The sequence below is a fragment of the Equus asinus genome, chromosome 2 (genome assembly GCF_041296235.1).
Source record: "Equus asinus isolate D_3611 breed Donkey chromosome 2, EquAss-T2T_v2, whole genome shotgun sequence".
Taxonomy (NCBI): Eukaryota; Metazoa; Chordata; class Mammalia; order Perissodactyla; family Equidae; genus Equus; species Equus asinus.
Window position 1 is genome coordinate 61,996,858 of NC_091791.1, and position 22,529 is coordinate 62,019,386.

Genomic DNA, 22,529 nt, shown 5'->3' on the forward strand with positions numbered 1-22,529 from the left:
GTTTCTAACTATAACCTACTCCAGCCCAGGATTTCAGAGATACCTGCTTCTACAGGTATTGTTCTGCTCTGCTAGATGTCAACAACCTATAGCATGCAAGCCTAAAAGAGTTCATGACGTTTTACTACTGCTGCATACCTCCCTTCCAGCCACCTCTAAGAACTTTCAATAGTTATCTTGAGAATTTTTGGTCATACCAATAATGTTCCTCGTCTCATCTCTACAGGCCTGCACACAGTATTCTGTCCTCATTCCCTAGTAAGCTGGCCACAGATCTACACCGAGAATCTTATCAAATCAGACCATAGTTAGATTTCTGCCCACACACACTATTCCAATTGATCTAACAGAGCAGAAAAGAAGATGAAACGTATCTTTCAGAGAAGCTTGACCTCTAAGTTAGAAAAGTAGCTCCCAGAACTCCTCAGCAGGCTAAACGATATTGTATACTCACCACCTTCCCTCAGTCATTGCAAAAAGTCTCCATGTTGGGCACACTACCTAGCTAGCACCTCAATTTTCAGTTCTAAATAAAAGATTTATTTTGAACCATTTGGACTGCATCTTCACTTAAGTGGAACATGCACTGTAAGTATATATGTGTGTTGTGAGAGGAACGTAAAAGGTAGCTAAACCTTACGACTACCTCAAATATCTACCCTTGGTGTTTCACACCTGAAATTCCAGTATCCCTTTATCTTCAGACTTTGACTTGTTAAAATGCTAGTTCCTCTTAGAGAAAGCATTCTTTAAACTGTTTTCCATCACTCACATTTAGTGTGAAGGAGTCAGATCATTCCTTGAGAGTTTGCTTTGAGAAGGAGGGAGTATGAGACACAAGGCACTCTGAAGAATGGAAAACAAAACAGGGATACTGGACAGGATGTAGAGGCAAGGGTAGGCTTGACCTGCTTATTTCCCAGTTTTGCCCATAGCCTACATATTCCACCTTGTCTCTCAATTCGTAGTACTAAACAATAAGAAATCCATTCCCAGAGCTTCCGGGTTGGTGAACACATGGAGAGATTCAGGGACAGTGGCACACTTGGAAAGGGCATGGAAGCTCTGTGTCCTTTCCTCACACCTTGCCCTATGCATCTCTTCCATCTGGCCGTTCCTGAGTTAATGTCTGATTTATTGAGAAATTAAGCATTGGAGGAGAGTGACGTCAGCATCGTGGCGGAGTGAGCCTCTCCCTTGGCCTCTCCCCTTGAAGATACAACCAAAAGGACATTCATACACCAACAGAGGACATATACATATCACAAAAGACGTGTGAGAGACCCAGGCAGCCATACACCTCAAGGTGGTCATGGGGCTGGGTCCTCCAGAGGAAGTGGAAACTGATCTGCAGGAGCTCCATGGAGAGAGACAGGCTGTGGCAGCAGGAAGTACACAGGTGAAAAGGGCAGCATGGAAAGTGTGCAGTCCCAGAATCATCTGAAGCACAGTGCAGAGGGTGTGGCAGCAGTGTAGGGGAAAGTGCACAGAAGAGGGAGGTGCCCCATCCCTGCCCAACACTCCAGCCCCAGGATCACCCACAGCACAGCCCAGAGAGCTTGGTGGCAGCAGCAGGGAAAGTGTGCAGGTGAGGAGAGGCACCCTGTCCCCACCCAGCACCCCAGCTCCACTATCACCTGGTGCACAGAGTAGTGAGCAAGGGAGCAGCAGCTAAGAAAAAGGAAAGTGCACAGTCCTACAATCGCCCAGAGCTCCAAACAGAGAGACAAGCAGGGGCTGGGGGAAGCACTGGGGAGTATCCCTCCCCCTGTCCAGTGCTCCAGATCTGCTATTGATCAGGTGCTCAGAGAGAAAAGCAGTCAGTGGCCAGAGCTGAGGAGCCCCTGCTTGTGCCGGACCCAGAATACACAGCACCTGATCCCCACCCAGTGGTGATACGTGGCAGCTACGATCAGATAAGAGCACCATGAGGAAGCAAAAATCCACTCCATCAAGCAGTATGAGTAGATATACTAAATCTCCAGACCAGAAGGAAAGTGACAAGTACCCAGAAACCAACCCTGAAGGCAGAGAAATCCACAACCTAAATGACAAAGAATTCAAAACAGCTATCGTTAAAAAACCTCAATGAGTTACAAGAAAACACAGAAAGACAAATTAACAAATTCAGGAGCTTCTTCACAAAGAAGATTGAAACCGCAAAGAAGAACCAATCAGAATTGTTGGAGATGAAAACCATAATGGATGAAATAAAGAAAAATCTGGATTCCCTAAACAACAGAGCTCACAATATGGAGGAGAGAATCAGCCAGTTAGAGGATAGTGCTATAGAAATGCTTCAGAGGGAGGAGAAGAGAGAACTAAGACTAAAAAGAAATGAGGAAGCTCTCAGAGAAATATCTGACTCAATCAGGAAATGGAACATAAGTATTATAGGTATTCTAGAGGGGGAAGAGAAAGAGAATGGAGCAGAGAGCTTGTTCAAAGAAATAATAGCTGAGAACTTCCCAAACCTGGGGAGGGAGCTGGAAATCCATGTGAAAGAGGCCTCCAGATCTCCTAACATTGTCAATGTAAAAAAGACCCACTCCAAGGCCTATAGTAGTGAAGCTGGCAAGAGTCAAGGACAAAGAAAATATACTAAGGGCAGCAAAGCAGAAGAAAATAACTTACAAAGGAACCCCTATCAGGCTTTTGGTAGATTTCTCAGCAGAAACCTTACAGGCTAGGAGTGGAATGATATCTTCAAAATGCTGAAAGACAAAAACTTTCAGCCAAGAATACTCTATCCAGCAAAAATCTCCTTCCGATATGACAGGGAAATAAAAACTTTCCCAAATAAACAAAAGCTAAGGAAGTTCATCGCCACAAGACCCCCCCTACAAGAAATCCTCAAGAAGGCCCTCACACATAAAAAAAAAGAAAGAAAGAAAGGGGCTACAAAGCCCTGAGCAAGGAGATGAATGGGTAGGCAATAATCAGAAAGTGACAGCTCTCTATCAGATCAGCTTAGTAAACACTTAATTTTAACATCAAGGATAAAGAAAAAGAAAACACCAAAACAAAAATGATCTCATCATTTTAACCACAAACTCACAACACACAAGATGGAAAAAGGTAGGAGAAAAATAACTTAGAAGGGAAGAGGAAAGGGATGGAATCAGTATAGCCTAAGGAAATAAGAGGCTATCAGAAAAATGGACTATCTCAACTGTGAGATTTTTTATACAAACCTAAGGATAACCACTAAACAAATAATTAGAATAGAGATATTTATGATAAACAAGAAGAAAATGAAGAAAACCAACAGAGAAAACTACCTAATCAAATTGGTAGTCTGAAATACACAGGACAAGAAACAAAGGAAATGCAGAAGAACAAGGAAACATGTGATAAGATGACAACATTAAGCCCTCATATATCAATAATCACTCTAAATGTAAATGGAATGAATTCTCCAATCAAAAGACAGAGTGGCAGGATGGATTAAAGAACAAGATTCAACAATATGCTGCCTCCAGGAAACACATCTCAGCTCTAGAAACAAATACAGGCTCAGAGTGAAGGGATGGAAGACAATACTGCAAACTAAGGGCAATCAAAAGAAAGCAGGTGTTGCCATACTTATATCAGACAAAGTAGACTTCAGGATAAACTGGTAAAGAGAGACACAGAGGGGCAGTATATAATGATAAAACGGACTTTCCACCAAGAAGACATAACACTTATAAACATGACTTCACCCAACACAGGATCACCAAAGTACATAAAGCAACTATTAACAAACCTAAAAGCAGATATCAACAACAACACAGTAATAGTAGGGGACCTCAACACCCCACTTACATCAATGGATAGATCATCCAGACAAAAAGTCAACAGGGAGAAAGTGGACTTAAATGAAAACCTAGACCAGATGAACTTAACAGATATATAGAGAGCACTCCATCCAAAAACAGCAGAATAGACATTCTTCTCAAGTGCACATGGAACATTCTCAAGGACAGCCCATATATTGGGAAACAAGGCAAACCCCAATAAATTTAGGAAGATTGAAATCACATCTACTATCTTTTCTGACCATAATGCGGTGAAATTAGAAACCAACTACAAGAAAAAATCTGGAAAAGGAACAAAAATGTAGAGACTATACAACATGCTACTCAACAACCAATGGGTCGTCAAAGAAATAAAGGGAGAAGCCAAAAAATATTTGGAGACACATGAGAATGAAAACACATCATTCCAATTCTTATGCGATGCAGCAAAAGCAGTCCTAAGATGGAAATTTATAGCAATACAAGCCCATGTTAACAAACAAGAAAAAGCTCAAATAGTCTTAAACTACACCTAACAGAATTAGAAAAAGAACAAACAAAGCCCAAACTCAGCAGAAGGAGGAAAATAATAAAAATTAGAGCAAAAATAAATGAAATTGAAACAAAAAAGACTGTAAAAAGGGTCAATGAAACAAGAAGCTGGTTCTTTGAGAGGATATACAAAATTGACAAACCCTTAGCCAGACTGACTAAGAGAAAAAGAGAGAAGGCTCAAATAAATAAAATTAGAAAGAGGAGAAATTACAACAGATACCAGAGAAGCACAAAAGATTATAAGAGAATATTATGAAAAACAATATTCCAACAAAATGGACAACCTAGAAGAAGTGGGTAAATTCTTAGACTCTTACAATCTCCCAAAACTGAATCAAGAAGAAATAGAGAATCTGAGTAGACCAATCACAAATAAAGAGATTGAAACAGTAGCCAAAAACCTCCCCCAAATTAAAAGTCCAGGATCAGATGGCTTCTCGAGAATTCTACCAAACTTCTCAAACTATTCCAAAAAATTGAGGGAGACGGAAATATTCCTAACACATTCTACGAGGCCAACATCACCCTGATCCCAAAGCCAGACAAGGACAACACAAAGAAGGAAAATTACGGGCAAATAACACTGATGAACATAGATGCAAAAATCTTCAACAAAATATTGGCAAACCAAATACAGCAATACATTAAAAAGAGCATACACCATGATCAAGTGGGATTCATACTGAGGACACAGGGATGGTTCAACATCCTCAAATCAATCAATGTGATACACCATATTAACAAAAGGAGGAATAAAAACCACATGATCATCTCCATAGATGCAGAGAAAGCATTTGACAGGGTACAACATCTGTTCATGATAAAAACTTTCAATAAAACAGGTATAGAAGGAAAATACCTCAACATAATAAAGGCCATATATGACAAACCCAAGGCCAACATCATACTCAATGGGGGAAAACTGAAAGCCATCCCGCTGAGAAGAGGAACAAGACAAGGGTGCCCACACTCACCACTCTTAATTAACATAGTACTAGAAGTTTTGGCCAGAGTAATCAGGCAGGAAAAAGAAATAAAAGGAATCCAAATAGGCAATGAAGAAGTGAAACTCTTGCTGTTTGCAGACAACATGATTTTATATATAGAAAACCCTAAAGAATCCATTGGAAAACTATTAGAAATAATTAAAAACTACAGCAAAGTTGCAGGATACAAAGTCAATGTACAAAAATCAGTGGCATTTCTATACTCTAATAATGAACTAACAGAACAAGAACTCAAGAATACAACCCTAATTACAATCACAACAAAAAGAATAAAATATCCAGGGATAAATTTAATCAAAGAGGTGAAAGACCTATAGAAAGAAAACTATAAGAAATTACTGAAAGAAATTGAGAATGACATAAAGAAACGGAAAGACATTCCACGTACATGGATTGGAAAAATAAACACACTTAAAATGTGCATACTACCTAAAGCAATCTACAGATTCAATGCAATCCCAATCAGAATTCCAACGATATTCTTCACAGAAATAAAACAAAGAATCTTAAAATTCACATTGGGCAACCAAAGACCCCAAATAGGCAAAGCAATCCTGAGAAACAAGAACAAAGCTGGTGGCATCACAATCCCTGACTTCAAAACATATTAGAAAGCTGTAGTAATCAAAACAGCATGGTACTGGTACAAAACCAGGTATACAGATCAATGAAACAGAATTGAAAGCCCAGAAACAAAACCACACATCTATGGACAGCTAATCTTTGACAAAGGAGCCAAGAACATACAATGGAGAAAGGAAAGCCTCTTCAATAAATGGTGTTGGGAAAACTGGATAGCCACACGCAAAAGAATGAAAGTAAACCATTATCTTCCTCCATACACACAAATAGACTTAAAATGGATCAAACATTTGAAGGTAAGACCTGAAACCATAAAACTTCTGGAAGAAAATATAGGCAGTATACTCTTTGACATCAGTCTTAAAAGGATCTTTACAAATACGATGTCAACTCAGATAAGGGAAACAAAAGAAAAAATAAACAAGTGGGACTTCATCAGACTAAAGAGCTCTGGAAGGCAAAGGAAACCAAGATCAAAATGAAAAAACAACTCACGAACTGGGAGAAAATATTTGCAAGTCATATATCCAATAAGGGGTTAATCTCCATAATATATAAAGAACTCACACAACTGAACTACAAAAAAATAAACAACCCAATCAAAAAGTGGGCAGAGGATATGAACAGACATTTTTCCAAAGAAGACATACAGATGGCCAACAGGCATGTGAAAAGATGCTCAATATCACTAATAATCATGGAGATGCCAATCAAAACTACATTAGATATCATCTTACACCTGTTAGAATGGCTATAATCACCAAGACAAAAAATAATAAATGGTGGAGAGGTTGTGGAGAAAAGGGAACCCCCATGCACTCTGGTCGGAATGCAAACTGGTACAGCCACTTTGGAAAACAGTATGGAGATTTCTCAAAAAATTAAAAATAGAATTACCATATGACCCAGCTATCCCACTACTGGGTATTTATCCAAAGAACTTGAAATCAACAATACAAAGAGACTTATGCACCCCTATGTTCATTGCAGCATTACTCACAACAGCCAAGACATGGAAGCAACCCAAGTAACCAGCGACTGATGATTAGATAAAGAAGATGTGGTGTGTATATATACAATGGAATACTACTCAGCCATAAAAGAAAGACATAATTGTCCCACTCACAGTCACATGGATGGACCTTGAGGGCATCATGTTAAGCAAAATAAGCCAGATAGAGAAAGGCAAACACTGTATGATTTCACTCATATGTGGAATATAAGCAAACTTATGGACAAAGAGAACAACTTAGTGATTACCAGGGGGAAGGAGAGGGGAGAGAGTGGGCACAAGGGGTGCAGGGGCACATTTATATGGTGTTTGACAAATCTTAATGTACAACTGAAATTTCACAATGTTAAAAAACTATTTAGACCATAATAAAAAAAAACAAAAAAGAAAGAAATCCATTCCCAAGAAGCTGCCTCTATATCAAGGAAAGCCCTAGGACTTATTCTTCTATGGAATTCAGGTGCTGCTGACACTGTTCACTATATTTCTGTTCCTTCTTGCTCCCACAAGGGCTCTCTCCAAGGTAGAAAAAAACAATCAGGCAAGCTGTGATGGAGAACAAAAAATAAATAAATCCAAAAATGGAGCAGCCCACATGCCTGTACATTTACATTCTGATGGAATATTCAAAGTGCAACTGTCCTCTAATTTCAAATGTGCTCAGCTAAGGCTGTTTCCCAAATAGCATTGGCAGCCAAATTCAATACTCCAAATCCAGGGTCCTTTTGCTTACCTGCAATGGGCTGATTCTTTGTCCAACCACTCCTGGATGCTGTGGAGTCCGTCTCCAGGATGCTACTGCTGTGAGACTTTGGGATGTGATGCCAGGAAGGTGCCAATCCAGCTGATCTCTTAGCACTTGGATCCCTTCAAAAGAGAACCAGAGTCCAGTAAAAGAAACAGAAGGGTGATAAACTAGCAACATTCCTGGGACTAAATTCCCTCAAAAAAACAACAAAACATCAAACTAATATAATTAAAGTATCCACTATACTACCTCTGAAAAATTGAAATATCCATTCAGTCCCTCATCTTATCTCACCTCATTCACATTTTGTGCATCTAGCACAGTTTCTGGCACAAAGTTTACTTAATGAATTAATAAACAAATGCTCTCATATGGATTGCCTTCCTTCCTTACACCTTTGTAGCATCTTCTCATGTATAAAACTGAATAGGGTCCTGTGGCCAGGGAAGAACAATGGGAAAGTATGAGGATGTGGTTGCCACCCTTGAAGGTGTAATCACTCCTTCCAAAGCAGCTGTACAGTTAGGAAACTTGCCTCTGTGGCAACTCAGTAAAAACAATGTATGAAGATATGAAATTTATAGCAAAATGGGCCCTATGGACAGGGTACAATGAGCTTTATTAAACTGTGATCATTATCTTATGGAATTATGAATATCATTGGCTTCATTAAACACAGAATCCCCAGTGACCCTGAAAAAAAAGAACCTATCATAAAATGAAAGGCAAGAATAAATAGCAATTGAGTTTTCTCTCTGATCATAGGACTATATAAGTTTTGCTGCACTGATTCATTCTTTCATTAAAAGTAATTTACTAAACAATTATTTTACATATAATATTTAATTAAAAGTTATCTCCTTTCTCAAATGCCTTTGCTCTTTCTCCCAGCAGAGGGTGCTGTTGCCACAGAAATTTGATAGAGCACAATACTTTGCTTGCCCACACAATGGTAATAAAGTCCATCTCTCCACTTGTCTGAGTTGAAAAGCCTCCTGGTGGCTCACATTGCTGCAAGGGACAATGCCGCTATTCAAAGGCCAAACAATACCTGCAGACACTGGAGCTCTCAGGAAGGGCTGCATCCAGGCTGACAGGGCTGCTGCTGTTCCTCTCACTGCTCTCATAGCCTGATTCCATTCGCTGAATTAGGCGAGGGTGCTGCTCTAAAAGGTGAGAGCCTGGCCGTGCTGGGCCCCAGGGCTTGTGCTGGGGGCTTGGTCCACCAGGTTTAACCTCGTAAGCAGGTGGCTTGCTTCGTTCATCTTGTGTAAATTCTTTAGCTATCCCGATCAAAGGACAAGTATGGAAAAGGAGGTAGATTTAGCATCTGCCTCAAATCAAGACATAATTAACCCCTCCCTCCAGCTACTCATTCACTGAACTCATATCCCCAAAAGGGTAAAAAGGCACTTTGCCAGGTCTACCAGAAAACCCAGCTTTTTAAATTACACAAATCAACTTTATTTAAAAGCCCAATTCTTCCCTAATTATCTTCTCACCTGAATCCTCAGAAAAGGGGCTAAGCTGGGTATAGCCACAGTGCTTTCTTTTGTCCTTACTAAAGATACTGTCAATATTTAGAGACTCTCGTTTGGGTCTCCATGTTGAACGATACTTGCTAGAAGAACTGGATTTTGACTCACTGCTGGTACTCTCTACTTCCCAGTCATGAGAGTGTAGAGGCAGGTTCCTAGGAGGTTTTTTGTCAGTCTGGTCTCCTCCCCTCCCCCCATAGGGAGATCCTAGATTGGTATGAGAAGCCAGGGATGGTCTGTTATGGATCATATTGCTGACTGTTTCTTTAAAATCCCTCAGTCTGTTCGTGCTGCTGGATGGTTTAGAGGCATTCCTAGGAGCTTGCTTCTCTTTCAATGTTTCTCCTAAAAACACAAAGAATGAAACAAATATAAATATTTAAAATAATTATGGATACCCAGACCCTAAAGTTGAAGAAACAAGGAAAGCCCTTTGAGCAGAAAGGAGAAACCAGTCTGGTGTGTGACAAAAGTTTGATAGAGTGAATGAAGAAAGAGAAGCAATGCAGAGTGGCTTGCCTTCACTGTGGTACCCTGAGGCCTGTGGCTCATCGCCTTTCTTCCTAACCCTGCCAGAGCTCCTCTTGCGCTCGATCAATGACCCTTTCTTGGATGTGAGTTTCTGATTACATTCAGTATCAGTCAGGTGCCCTGGAAGAACAAGGAAATGGGGTAAGCTGGTATCTGAGACTAATCTCCACCTCTTGGGAACCTTGCCTCCCTTTGGGATTCACGGAGGTACCACAAATTTAGTGTATTCATGTATCAGAAGCTGTGGGGGCCAAGGCTATCTGCTTTAAGTGTAGCAGCAATCTCTCAATAGATAAATGCAGAGAAACTCAAGTATTTATTGGGAACTTTCCAATTTAAAGTGTTTCCTGAGCAATTAGCAGTCTCAATCTGCTCATAATCTTTCCCAGTGACCCAGAAGGAACATCACTTGGTAATCTTAAAAGGCAAAAGTTTTAAAGATTGTATAAAAATGTCACGTACCAATACATTTTCACTCTCATAAATAGAAGACAGAGCTTTCCTTTCACTTCTTTAGCAATACATACCAATAAAGCCTAATTTTTATTACATCTGGTATTATCCCAAGTGCCCTAGCCTTTGCCCACAGTTCTAAACCTACCTTAAATATGAATCACTTAAAAAGACATTTGAAATTTGAATAATTTTCATTCCTGGCCCCAACCCATGCTTTCCCAAATTCGGCTCCACCCAGAGATTACACTTCACTGTTCCTCAATACTAATCACTGGGAAATCCAGGAGATCTGGGCTCTTTCATGTAACTTGCCCTGCTTTATGCCCACAGTATGTAAATATATGAGTATGTTTTGATAAAAGCAAAGGTCAGATTTCAAAGGATACAATCATCTAAGCTGTAGAAGTCAGAGGCAAATTAAATTAGAAGGCAGGCTTAGAGAAAATCTAGATTCTCAAATGCACTGAGAGCTAAGAGAATTTTGTTTTCATATGTTAGTATGTGAAAATCCTTGTACATATTCAGGTATCAGCAGTGTAGTGATATGGCTACATATTTTCAATCAATTACCCATGCAATCTTTTATTACTTTTATCTGATCCTGTGCTACCTCTGAGCCCATAAGAAAGACAGGAGGAAATCACTTGAAGCAACTAAATCTACAAATGTTAAAGCAATGGGGGTATGCTACCCTACTCTCAGCTGTTCACAAACCCTTAACATAAACCTGACTCTCCCAGAAAATATCCCTTATTTATCCTGTGACTTGGCTTCTCCCTGGTTTGCAGTTTGAGAAATATGGTCAAAAAAAAATCACACTTTGCAGTAGTCATCTATGCAATAGTCACCAAAAGAAATCCAACATGAATCTGACCAAATCTCTCAATCCAACTACCAATTTACAAGAAATACAGAGCACAGAAAAAAAAAAAGCTGAAGTGTGCCATAGGAATACAATTACCAAAATTTAGAATCAGGGGAATCTACAAGACAAACTACCTAGTTCTTCAGCAATAAATTGCAAGGAAAAATACAGAGGGAAAAGCTACAGATTAAAAGAAACATAAAAGACTTATCAACTCATTGCAATGTGTAGACCTCATTTGGATTCTGAGTCAAACCATTAAAAACTTATGACACTTGTAAGATAATTGTGTATTTGAATACTCACTGGTTATTTAGTGGTTTTAAGGAATTATTGTTAATATTTTTAAATATGATAATGGTATATTAAAAAATGATTTCTATGGGGCCGGCTCTGTGGCCGAGTGGTTAAGTTCATGCGCTCGCTGCGGCGGCCCAGGGTTCGGATCCTGGGCGCGGACATGGCACCACTCATCAGGCCACGTTGAGGCGGCGTCCCACATCCCACAACTAGAAGGACCTGCAAGTAAGAGATATACAACTGTGTATGGGGGGGTTTGGGGAGATAAAGCAGAAAAAAAAAAAAAAGATTGGCAACAGCTGTTAGCCCAGGTGTCAATCCTTAAAAAAAAAAAATGATTTCTTATGTTTTTGAGATACACACTAAAATATTTATGGAAAAAGTGATATAACATCTGAGATTTGTTTCAAAACAATCTAGGAGTGGGGAAGTGGGTTAAGGTACAGATAAAAGTAGTTTGGCCATGAATTATAATTATGAAATTAGGTGATGGGTACCTGGAGGGGCAGTATACTACTCTGTATAATTGTGAATATGTTTGAAACTCTCTATTTAAAAAAAAAGGCCACACACAGAGTATAAACCACCAATCTGAAGCCATGTGCTCACTAATTCCTAAGTCTCTAAGAGTATGGGCACTGTTCTATGCCTTAAGTGACGAACTTTTCATCTCAGCAGTCAGTCACCTGCTGTTCTTCCTCCTATGCCCTATATTGATTTCTTCCATGATACAGGTGCAGTCTTCTATAGATTAACAGAACAATTCAAGAACATTCTCTGCTTGGAACCACAATAGCAAACAGGCTAGCTTTCCTTCTTTTGCTTTTTGTAAGGCGATCAGCAAGTATCCCCTGCCCATAAATATACTCCTTCTCCCAAAGTCCTTCACTTGGTACAAAGCCTGGCGTGAGAATATGATGAGGTGCAAGACCGCAAGGGTTTAATGGAGCACTATGAGAAGGACAGGGATCATGAGCATAGCAGGAGAAAAGTAGATTTCAGAATAAACAATCACATCAATAATCACATCACAATGGTTCTTACTGATATGCTGCTGTTGACAGGAATATGTGGAATGGAACATTATCATTTATTCAGAATTGCATTGCTTCTTTTCATCCCATTCAATTACCCAAGTTCTGTGCCTTTCCCCCTTTGCATGACAAATATTTCTGACTTGCCCCAGTTTCTTTTTCTTGAGAGACCCTCTATGTAGGAACTGAATCAGGCTAGCTGGGTCCACTGTATAAGTCCCTACCTGTGTCCCGACTGCTCTGAGACGTGGAATCATTCTCCACATTATAGATGACTGTCCCCTGAGAATCAGAAGAGAAGTGACTGACCACAGACTCATGGTGGGAGTTTTTGTAGGGATAGCTCTCCGTTGAGGAATCTGTTCGAGTATCACTTGAGATGGAGGGCTCCCTCCCTGAGGGAAGGAGGAGACATATATGCAAAAGTGAGGTAAGAGAGAAGGACAGTGACAGAGAGGGGGAAAAGAGTTGGATGGTAACAAAGGTCCATAAGGCAAGAACTTCCTAGATGGAAGGGTGAGAAGGATATACTAGAGCCATTCTTCCCAACACCCAGCTTCCAGATAACCCAGACACACAAACAATTCTTCCCAACACCCAGCTTCCAGATAACCCAGACACACAAACAATTCTTCCCATTCCTGCCCCTAGCTTACTGAAGCCCTCACTTTGCCTGCCACTGTGAAAAACTGTGGTGTTTTTAGAAAACCTATGGGGGGGGGGAAGCGGAAGAAAGGAAAAAGTTGTGAAAAGTAAGATCTACTTAGATGGAGAGTCCCAGGCCGACCTGGCATACATAACCAGTTGTTCCCCTGTCCCATAATTTTTCTCCTATACTGCCAGAAATGTCACTTTAAAGATTTTAATTGACATTATAAGCATTTTTAATCTCTCTGAGAAATTATGGAGCTGTTATTTATACTTTAGTGTGAATTAGTTCAATCAGACTACTCTCTTCTGAACACCTAGCTGAAATATGCACAACAATGGAAATGAGTGTTTGACTGAAGGGAGAAGCAGGCCAGGTCTGGGTGAGGTACAAGGATGGGAAGAACACCAGGTACCAAGCAGGAGGGAGGCACAAAAGGGAGCGAAAAAGATTCTAAAGACAAGTGTCTTGTCTTCAAAATTATACTCAGGGCCAGTTCTAGCAGAGGAAAAGAACAATTCTTTTTCCTCCTTTTCAGGAATCAAGCCAAAACCTTTAGGGTTATATTTCTAATATATTATGAGCCTCTGTGGGCTAGCAAATTGTTTCTACAGGAAAGCATAACAAGTTCCAAACAATTGAATTAGAAGTGAACAACTGATTCATATTGTTATTGCACTTGGCATTTTAAAACCAAAAAAAATCTCTTATCTCAAACAAAATGGCTAGCTTTGTACTAACATATATCATTTTTCTTGGTCTTAACAACTCACTTAAGTCACTGTTAAGAATCAGTCATCTCTACCAGTATTAGAAGTTAAATACTGAGATTTCCCTCACAAACTTACTATCTCAGTCTAAATCAACATAATTTCCTTCTCACTTTTGAACTGGGGCCAGGTGATTTAGGCAACACATTCTTGAAGGCTGAAGGAAACAAAGCCTGGCACAACTTGGGTTTCAGCATAAGTTGGCACTTCTTTCCTATCTTTAATGGAGCCTCTTTCTCCAAGCTAGGTTATATACTAGGCTCATGATTAAGTATGAGTCCCAAATGTCCAGTGATCACATTGGAGGGGAGAAGGGGAAGGCAAAGAGCGGGGCTGCTCACCTGAATCTTCACTATCGTAGCACATCCTGCTGTACGACTGGAACTCAACCTGGGGAGGCAGGTCCTGGGTAGACACTGGGGTACCCTGAGGGTCTGCATAAAGCAGTAGCAAAGGCTGATAATGACCCTTGATGCATTTGGTCACCACATCCTTCCATTTGGGTCCAATCTGAATCAGAAAAAAACAGAACAACATGATAATTATACTTCATATCCACAATTCAAAACATACCTCCATGTTCTGTTTTTCTAAAGAAAATAAAAGAGATGAAAAGACAAGAATGGGGTAAAGAGGGGTCAGCCCCATGGTCAGGTGGTTAAGTTCGTACGCTCCACCTCGGCGGCCCGGAGTTTCGCCGCTTCAGATCCCGGTTGCAGACATGGCACCACTCCTCAGGCCATGCTGAGGCAACGTCCCACATAGCACAACCAGAGGCACTCACAACTAGAATATACAACTATGTACTGGGGAGCTTTGGGAGAAGAAAAAAAAAGAACTGGGTAAAGAGACAATGAAAGAGATCTTAGAACTAAACTTAATAAATTTTTTGTTAAATCCTTTTAGAAAGCATTAAAACCCTGTAATTAAAACCCTGTAAAAAGTAATAAAAATTACTTTTATTAAAACCCTGTAAGAGATAGGAATGCTGAATAAAATTACTATTATTACATCAATTCAATTGTAAAACATAAATAAAAGTTTTCAAAGGTGAATAGGTTATGTGAGGGAGCTTCAGCTGTCTTGGTGATCAATTTCTTTTTACAAACACCAAATTAAGGCCCTTGCTTGAAGTTTGCATTTCTATAATTTTCTCCTAAATATTAAAATCACTTTTATAAAGCTAAAGAGCAGACAGAAACTCTTTCACAGACTGCCTTAGAATCAATGACATTCCTTTTCAGAGTTTACACATGGCAGGACATAAAATGTCAAAATGCTTAGAATTGACAGCTGAACTTCCTGGCCTTAGGTTTGTGTTGGATTCTGTGTTGTCATGGCAGTGAAAAAGAGTGACAGAATAGCCATGGGAACAACAATTCAATCAAATCCCCAAACTCATCCTCTCTTAAGCTTGAACCAGGTCACATTCTTAGTCGGAGTCAGACAATTAGCAAAACACTCATTTCATAATAGATGTTCAGTAAATTTGTAACTGAGTTTTCACTATTTTAACTAAAACATATGCTTTTTACATACAAATCTTATTTAATATCTCATAAGGCAGGTATTATTTTTCAATAAAAAACCTGAAGCTCAAAGAATTTATATAAGTTGCCCAAAATTATAAGAGCAAAAAAAAGAGATGAAGATGAAGAGAGTCAGGGAATTTGACAGAGACTTTCCTATTTGTGGAACACACGGTTTTAAGGCCCATGGATTGGTGTAGCATATAGTCAGCAGTCTCCTAGCTGCTAACTTTACCACAAGAGGCTTCCTAACTCACGCAGATCACTTAAACTACTTCAGCAAAGACTCTGTGGTTTAGATAATACCAAGTTTCCAGCTTTAAACATCACCATAGCCCTATTTTCTCTATATTATCCCAAAACACGTTAAGCTGTAATAGAGCACCTTAGGGAGCTAACAATCAGAGAATACTTTATAGCCACCCTGAGACAAAGTATTACCCACTGATAATTCCAAGATTTGGAATTCTGAACTTTGTGCTAACCTTATAACCTACTTCAAGGCATTAGACTGTTCTCACTCAAATCAACCAATTAACACATTAAAAAAATACTTCGTCAACTATAAATACAGAACTGTGATGCACTTCAGAGAAAATAATAGAAGATATATTGAGGCTGTCCTCAAGGAACGTGCTGTCTATTGGGGAAGACAAGACTGATACTCTCATAAATTCAACAAATAAGCAGGCAGACATCAAAATTATAAAAATGAAACACTGAAGACAAATAATTATCCTCAGTTTTTTGTTTTAGTCACCGAACACTTCAACAAGGGCTTGAATATTCCTACCTCCTTGACATGAGCATCATCAAAATACATCCATTTGCGGATCTTTGTTTGGAAAAAGAATGTAGAATAATGTTTGCCATAGTAACAGATCATTCCTACTAAGTACAGTTCAGACTGTTTGGCCCGGTCATCTGTCACTCTGAAAAACAGCTGTTGGGAAAGAAGAGAAAAGGAACAGTCACATACTCAACCCTCTCACATCTTCTCTCAGCAGACTCCATCATTTCTTAATTAAGGTACTGACTTGCTTCTCCACCCTTCAGTCTACAATTTTTTTGCTAGTCCATATTAATCATCAGAAATGAACCTAAAAAGGCAAAATGTAGGGAAAAGCAAGACAGATAGGGCCAGTAAACTGGTAAGGTGGTGATATTTCTTCATACCTTTCAATAATATTTTCTGGCTGGGTCCTATCATAGGAGGAGGCAGGAAAGTTGAAAAAATAAAACAAAACAACTCTCAAGTCTCAAAAGTTATTTATCACCTAGCACCACAAATAGAAATTTCCTGCTGATACCGTAAGTAGTGGGTAAGAAAGCCCTTAGGAGGAGCAATGCTGCCATGCTGATTACCAGCATTTCAATTCCTAGATGTCCAGGACTGTCCTAGGTGCTAAGAGACATACAAAAAGAATTTGAAGAAAAAGATTCTTGCCTTGAGGAACTTATCTGATTGAGAAAACAATCATAAAAATAAAACTAGAACAGTACAGAATATGTAGGCTACAGAAATCTATAAAAAAGAGATTCTATTGTGCATAGCCTACTCATGTCAGAGATTACTTGGGAAGGAGACCTAAAACAAGATCTCAGATAGTTCATTTATTTTCATTAGTGGCTTAATGACATTAAAAAACAACAGGAGATCTTCTTAGTCACAAAACTATCCCAGAGAATAACCAGTAGAAAGAAAACCACAGAGTTTCTGGTTCTTCTCTTGAACTGAAGGAAAACCCTGGCTGTACCTACACCAGGGCACAGACCTGATAAAGTCAAGACCCCATCACATCTGAAGTCTGTTTCCCTATTTCCCTAAACAGATACATGGAAAATCACTAAATTCTCTTCCAAGTGATTTTATTACTTTCTCAACAGACACTGGTTCTTCACTGTGAATTTCGTATTCTAGGGCTAAGGTCACCAACTTTTACCTCCTTCACCTCCCATAGCAGCTGTAGTCAACATTGCTCACTTCTTTGACCTTACTACCTCCCATGGTTGAATACACCTCCCTACTCTAGACTGATATAAACCAGCAATGAGTAGAGCACACAACTCTATAAACTGTTTGATTTTTATCAGTAGCTAAGCTCTGCCCATCATGTTTTTCAAGGCCAAGGTCATCCCTTTTCTTCTAAAGTCTTTGCCACCTACCCAAAGAAGGTATGTGAGCATATACATGCATGCATCTGTATGTGGACACATATACACTAGTATAATTTGTCCAAAGCTCTATAATGTTTGTCATCTAGGATATACCTTTGTGTTCAGTGTTCACTGCTCTTGAGCAATACTAAGACACAAGAACTCTAAGTCAGAGATAAAGGTAACTAACACTCACATCACCCAGTTTAAGGCAAGTGCCCAGGCTGTGGATGACATCCTCTGCCAAGTCTGAGTGGTCTGAGTCCCACACCAGTCCAATCGTGATAATCTGTGGAGCGTTCATCAACACACGGCGAATCCGAATCCTCTCTCCACAGTTGCTCTGAAATACATATATAAGGGTAGTTTGACATGTTTCCCACTGGCTCTGCCTCAATTCTACTAATTCTAGGGTTCCCCTCACCACTCCAATCCCCACCCCTGACTTGACTCACCGGACAGTTCCGCAGATCCCCCATGGTGCTGGCATTCTGCAGCAGCTCACCAAACATGCTTGGTGAGGGTTTTTCTCGTCTTTCCAGCATACAAATAGCCTGATTGCTTCAAGATGGGGAATGGAAGTGGGATGATGGTGGGAATTGTATAGAGTTATATATCTAAATCAAATAAATCATTCATGCTCACTCCTAACTCACATGTTTGACTTCCTCTGCCCACTATACCAAAGCCCCTTGTTCTAACAAGCCTCAGTGTCCCACAAACACACTGGGTACCTCTGCCTGTCCCCAAGTCCAAAGCTCATAGAATCTCCATTCCTCCTCCCACTTTGCTGGCCAGAACTGAGCCAAAGAAAAGGTGAGGGACGGAAGGAGAAAGAAGGAGAATACAGGTTATGTTAAAACTACTGTTCTGGGTTCCTACCATATAGCATAGACTCAGCAATAAAGATATAAGCTATTTGGATGCCTTCAGTTAAAACCCAAACTAAAGGAGTGCCTAAGAGTACCATCAGGGAACCCTGTAAGACTCACCAAAGGGAAGTGGTGGAGATGTAATGCACCATCTGGATGAAAGGCAGTGGATCAGAAGTGGCGCCACAGCTAGTACATACACACTAGGCCCAGGGAGAAAAAAGCAAAACCAAGCAGCCACAGTCATTAACTGTTTTCGTACCCAAATCTAAGAAGTGATGGAGATAGAGATAAGGTTCACCTGCTCAAACAAAGTCATTGCAAATTTCTGGTGGGAGATGCAGTGTTGGGCAGTACATATATCCTCTTTGGTTTCATCAGCAATGTGGAAGTGAATTCTCATCAGGAGATTTTCCTAATAGGCAAAGAACAAAAGCAGTAAATCACAATACAAATGTATTGTACAAATTGGTTGGCAGTTTACTCAGAGAAACAGCAATTCTCCTAGAATGTAGGAATACCCTGACTTTTTTTAACTTTTTAATTTGAAATGATTATAAATTCATAGGAAGTCTCAAAAAAATTATACAGGAGGTCCATGTACCTTTCACTCAGTTTCCCCCAATGATAACATCTTGCATAAGTATAGTAGAATATCCAAACCAGGAAATGGACATCAATACAATACAGAGTTTTCAGATTTCACCAATTTTACACACACTCATTTGTGTGTATAGCTCCATGCAATTTTACCCATATAGCGAGTCATGGAATCACTACCAAGATATAAAATTATTCCATCACCACAAGGCTCCCTCATGCTAGCCCTTTATAGCCTTACCCACCCAAACCCAACCCTAACCCCTAGCAACCACTAATCTGTTCTCTGATTTCCATAATTTTATTTCAAGAATGTTATATAAATGGGATAGTATATAGTATATAATCTTTTGATATTATATTTTTCACTCAGTATATCCCTTTGGATCCATTCAAGTTATTGTGTAAATCAACAGTTCATTCCTTTTTGTTGCTGCACAGTATTCATGGTATGTAAGTACCACAGTTTGTTTCATCATCTACCCATCAAAGGCATTTGGGTTGTTTCCAATTTTTGGCTACTACAAATAAAGCTTCTACGAGCATTCATGTATAAGTTTTTGTACGAACATAAGTTTTCATTTCTCTGGGATACATGTCCAGGAATGCAACTGCTTAATTGTATGGTAGTTTGCAAGTATAGTTTTTTAAGAAATTGCCAAACTGTTTTCCAGAGTGGCTATACCATTTTGCATTCCCACCAGCAATATATCAATGATCCAGTTTCTCAGGAGTACCTCTGATTTTGGTGTACACTTTACCCTGTAATGGGACGTATATGACTCTCAGATGTTTTTAATGATGCACAGAGAGTCTTTTGAAGATTGATGGATAGAACCAAGTTCAGAAGAGTTAGGGTCTTCTACTAAAAGTCCCAGGGAACAATGTAGCCATCTAAATAGTACATCACACTTGTGCTAGGGATTCAGCTATTCTCTGTTTAATTATCCTTAGTAATGCAAGAGTTCTCAAAGTGCAGTCCCCAGACCTGCAGCATCAGTATTAGCATCACCTGGGAACTTGTTAGAGCTAGATATTCTTGGACTTCACTCTAGACCTATTTAATCAGAAACCCAAGGGGATGGGGCCCAGCAATTTATATTTCAATGAGTCCTGTCTCCTCTGAAGGTGAGAGCCACTGTTTTATGCAATGGCAAGCACAAAATTACCCTAAGCTTGAAGAAAAAAGAATAAACCCACTAGGCAATTCATACTGCATTAGAAGAGACACCCTAGAGCTCTGAGAAACCAGGGAAATTCCTAATTGTAACTGTAGAGACAAGGGGCACAGTAAATACCACAGGAAAGTAGCCAGTCCCTGATGGAGACTATCAGCAGTTCCACTCCACATCAAAGAGTGCCAGAGGCCAGCACTTACAAAGCACTCCGCAGCATCATCCATAATTCCCAGCTGGAAACGCTGTTCATCCTGGAATGTCTTTGCCAGAGCACTGCGAACAGTGTCAGATGGAAGCACTTTTTCACTACTACACTGAAACTGGTTAAAGATTCCCTGTAGGGAAGAGGTTAGACAAGGGAATGAGCACAGTGCTGTTATGAAGCTTCCACACATCCCCATCTGTCATGCTAGCATCTCCATGCTTATAGCTATGGAACCAAATGTACTTCCCGTGAGTTGATATGCTTGCAATTAGTAATAAAAAAGGAAAAAATCAAGAGTCAGAGTAAAGGGCATGTTCTGTGCTAATAAGAATCCTTGCTCTTCCACCCGAATGTGACACCATCAAGAACACATTAGGAGAGACAATTAACCTCACGTGTTAATGTAATGCAGTTACCTCATTTCTTCTGATACAGATAGAGGTAGGTGGTCTGTAGTCAACAAGCATAAATTATATGTAAATGGATGAAAATTATTCTCTGGGGGCTCATCCTATGAAACTTGGCCCCTTCTTTTAAACTGTTCAGCTAGTTTAAAATTGCCCCAAAGTACAAAGAATAATATAACAAACACCTACATGTCTAACACCCAGAAATAAACCTTCTATCATGCTTACTTCTAATGCACACATAAAGCTAAAGTCTTGCTTAAGACTGCCCACTCTTCACCAGCCACTCACTCTTATGAGTTTGTTGCATAATCTTCTGTTTTTAATACTTTTACATATGTATGTATGTATATATCCCTAAATAATACATAATACACTTTTGTGTGTGTGTTTTTTGTTTATGTAAAAAGTATCACACTGACTTTTAATTTTTTTTAAATTCAGCATTGTTTTTGAGATCTACCCATAATGATATATATAGAGAGAGAGAGAGACCTGGTTCATTCCTTTTCCCTACTGTATAGTATTTTATCAGGTGATTATACCACATCTATTTATCCATTTCTTTATTGACAGACATTTTGGCAGTCTCCAATTTTTTGCTATTGTAAAGAGGCTATGCCAACTTATACTTCCACCAGTGCATGAAAATAAATAAATTTCCCGAAATCCTTATCATGGGGATAAGGCAGGCTGGTTAATTTTAGTCTTTATAACTACATTTAGTTTTTACCGGTCTTGTCCTGTGGCAAGTATCTTTTTCCAGTCTTCTGGTGTCTTTTACGTGCAGCAGTTTTTTATTTTGGAGTAATTAAACATATCTATCTTCTCCATCTTTACTTACATCTAAAACAATGATGAATGTGATGTCCAGAGAATGGAAACAAGGAGTAGCAACAAGTGGCACCTGACTTGATGAGTCCTTCTCAAGTGGTATCGGACCTTCCCCACAGAGGTCAGAATGTACTCTTTGACATCATGTGGCCCAGATCCTCACTAAACCACTCAGATAAACAACTCACTCAACAATGAGTTACATGCCATTGTCAACATGCCAAAGAATGTCACTCGCTTGAAATTCTTGTTAGTAATTTCTTCATATGTAAAAATCCCAGGGTTATTTTTCAGACTTACAAATAAGACCAGAAATGAACTTTTTAACTTCCTAACTTTTTAAACTTACCTATGTGATCTAAGAACAGGAGGCCCCATCAACCTAGTCATAGATCAAGAATGGTCATCTTACTTGACCTACCAACAGCTCAGTAACTCATTCTCTTCAGGTTTTTATCCAAATATTACCTTCTCAATATAGTATTTCCTGATTATTTTATTTAAAATTGCAAGTTCCACCACCTCTTCTCCAAACCTTCCAGCCTTATCTGTTTTATTTTTCCCTGTGTCACTTACCACCATCTATCATACCAGATATTTTACTTATTCATTGTCTGACTACACTCTCTAGAATATAAGCATGAGGACAGAACTTTTTGTCTTTTACTTCTCTGCTTTACTCCCAACACCTAGAATGGTGCTGGCATATAGAGGGCAGCCAATAACTAGTTTTAAAGGAACGAATCGTGTGATATGGGCAGATCTTACTAAGGGAAGATATTATTAAGTCCCCTACCCTTTTTTAAGCAGATAAAGAATTACCTAGAAACAATGAAAATTTTTCTTAAGGTAATATAACTGGTTAGAGCAAAATTGTACTAAATCTCATTCTACTAATTTAAAGTCAGAACTGCTTTCCTC

The 22,529-nt window shown here is 39.4% G+C and overlaps 1 protein-coding gene across 25 annotated transcripts in view; it reads right to left on the reverse strand.

Moving 5' to 3' along the window:
• Positions 1-22,529, reverse strand: part of USP54 (ubiquitin specific peptidase 54) — a 113,411-nt gene that overhangs the window by 22,662 nt on the left and 68,220 nt on the right. For 20 of the 25 annotated variants that reach the window (XR_011495650.1, XR_011495653.1, XR_011495646.1 and 17 more), the window contains 12 exons: positions 20,363-20,497; positions 18,686-18,799; positions 18,505-18,587; positions 17,968-18,073; positions 17,709-17,855; positions 16,149-16,298; positions 14,168-14,336; positions 12,632-12,802; positions 9,741-9,872; positions 9,186-9,566; positions 8,735-8,966; positions 7,669-7,802 (listed from right to left, as the gene is read on the reverse strand). Coding sequence is in view for 16 of the 25 variants with exons in the window: in XM_070489981.1 (XP_070346082.1) it covers positions 7,669-7,802; positions 8,735-8,966; positions 9,186-9,566; positions 9,741-9,872; positions 12,632-12,802; positions 14,168-14,336; positions 16,149-16,298; positions 17,709-17,855; positions 17,968-18,073; positions 18,505-18,587; positions 18,686-18,799; positions 20,363-20,497 (1,954 nt within the window). In the remaining 9 variants the exon portion in view is untranslated. The remainder of the gene's footprint in view (positions 1-7,668; positions 7,803-8,734; positions 8,967-9,185; positions 9,567-9,740; positions 9,873-12,631; positions 12,803-14,167; positions 14,337-16,148; positions 16,299-17,708; positions 17,856-17,967; positions 18,074-18,504; positions 18,588-18,685; positions 18,800-20,362; positions 20,498-22,529) is intronic. The other 5 variants (XM_070490023.1, XM_070490041.1, XM_070490025.1 and 2 more) reach the window with 2 other exon arrangements.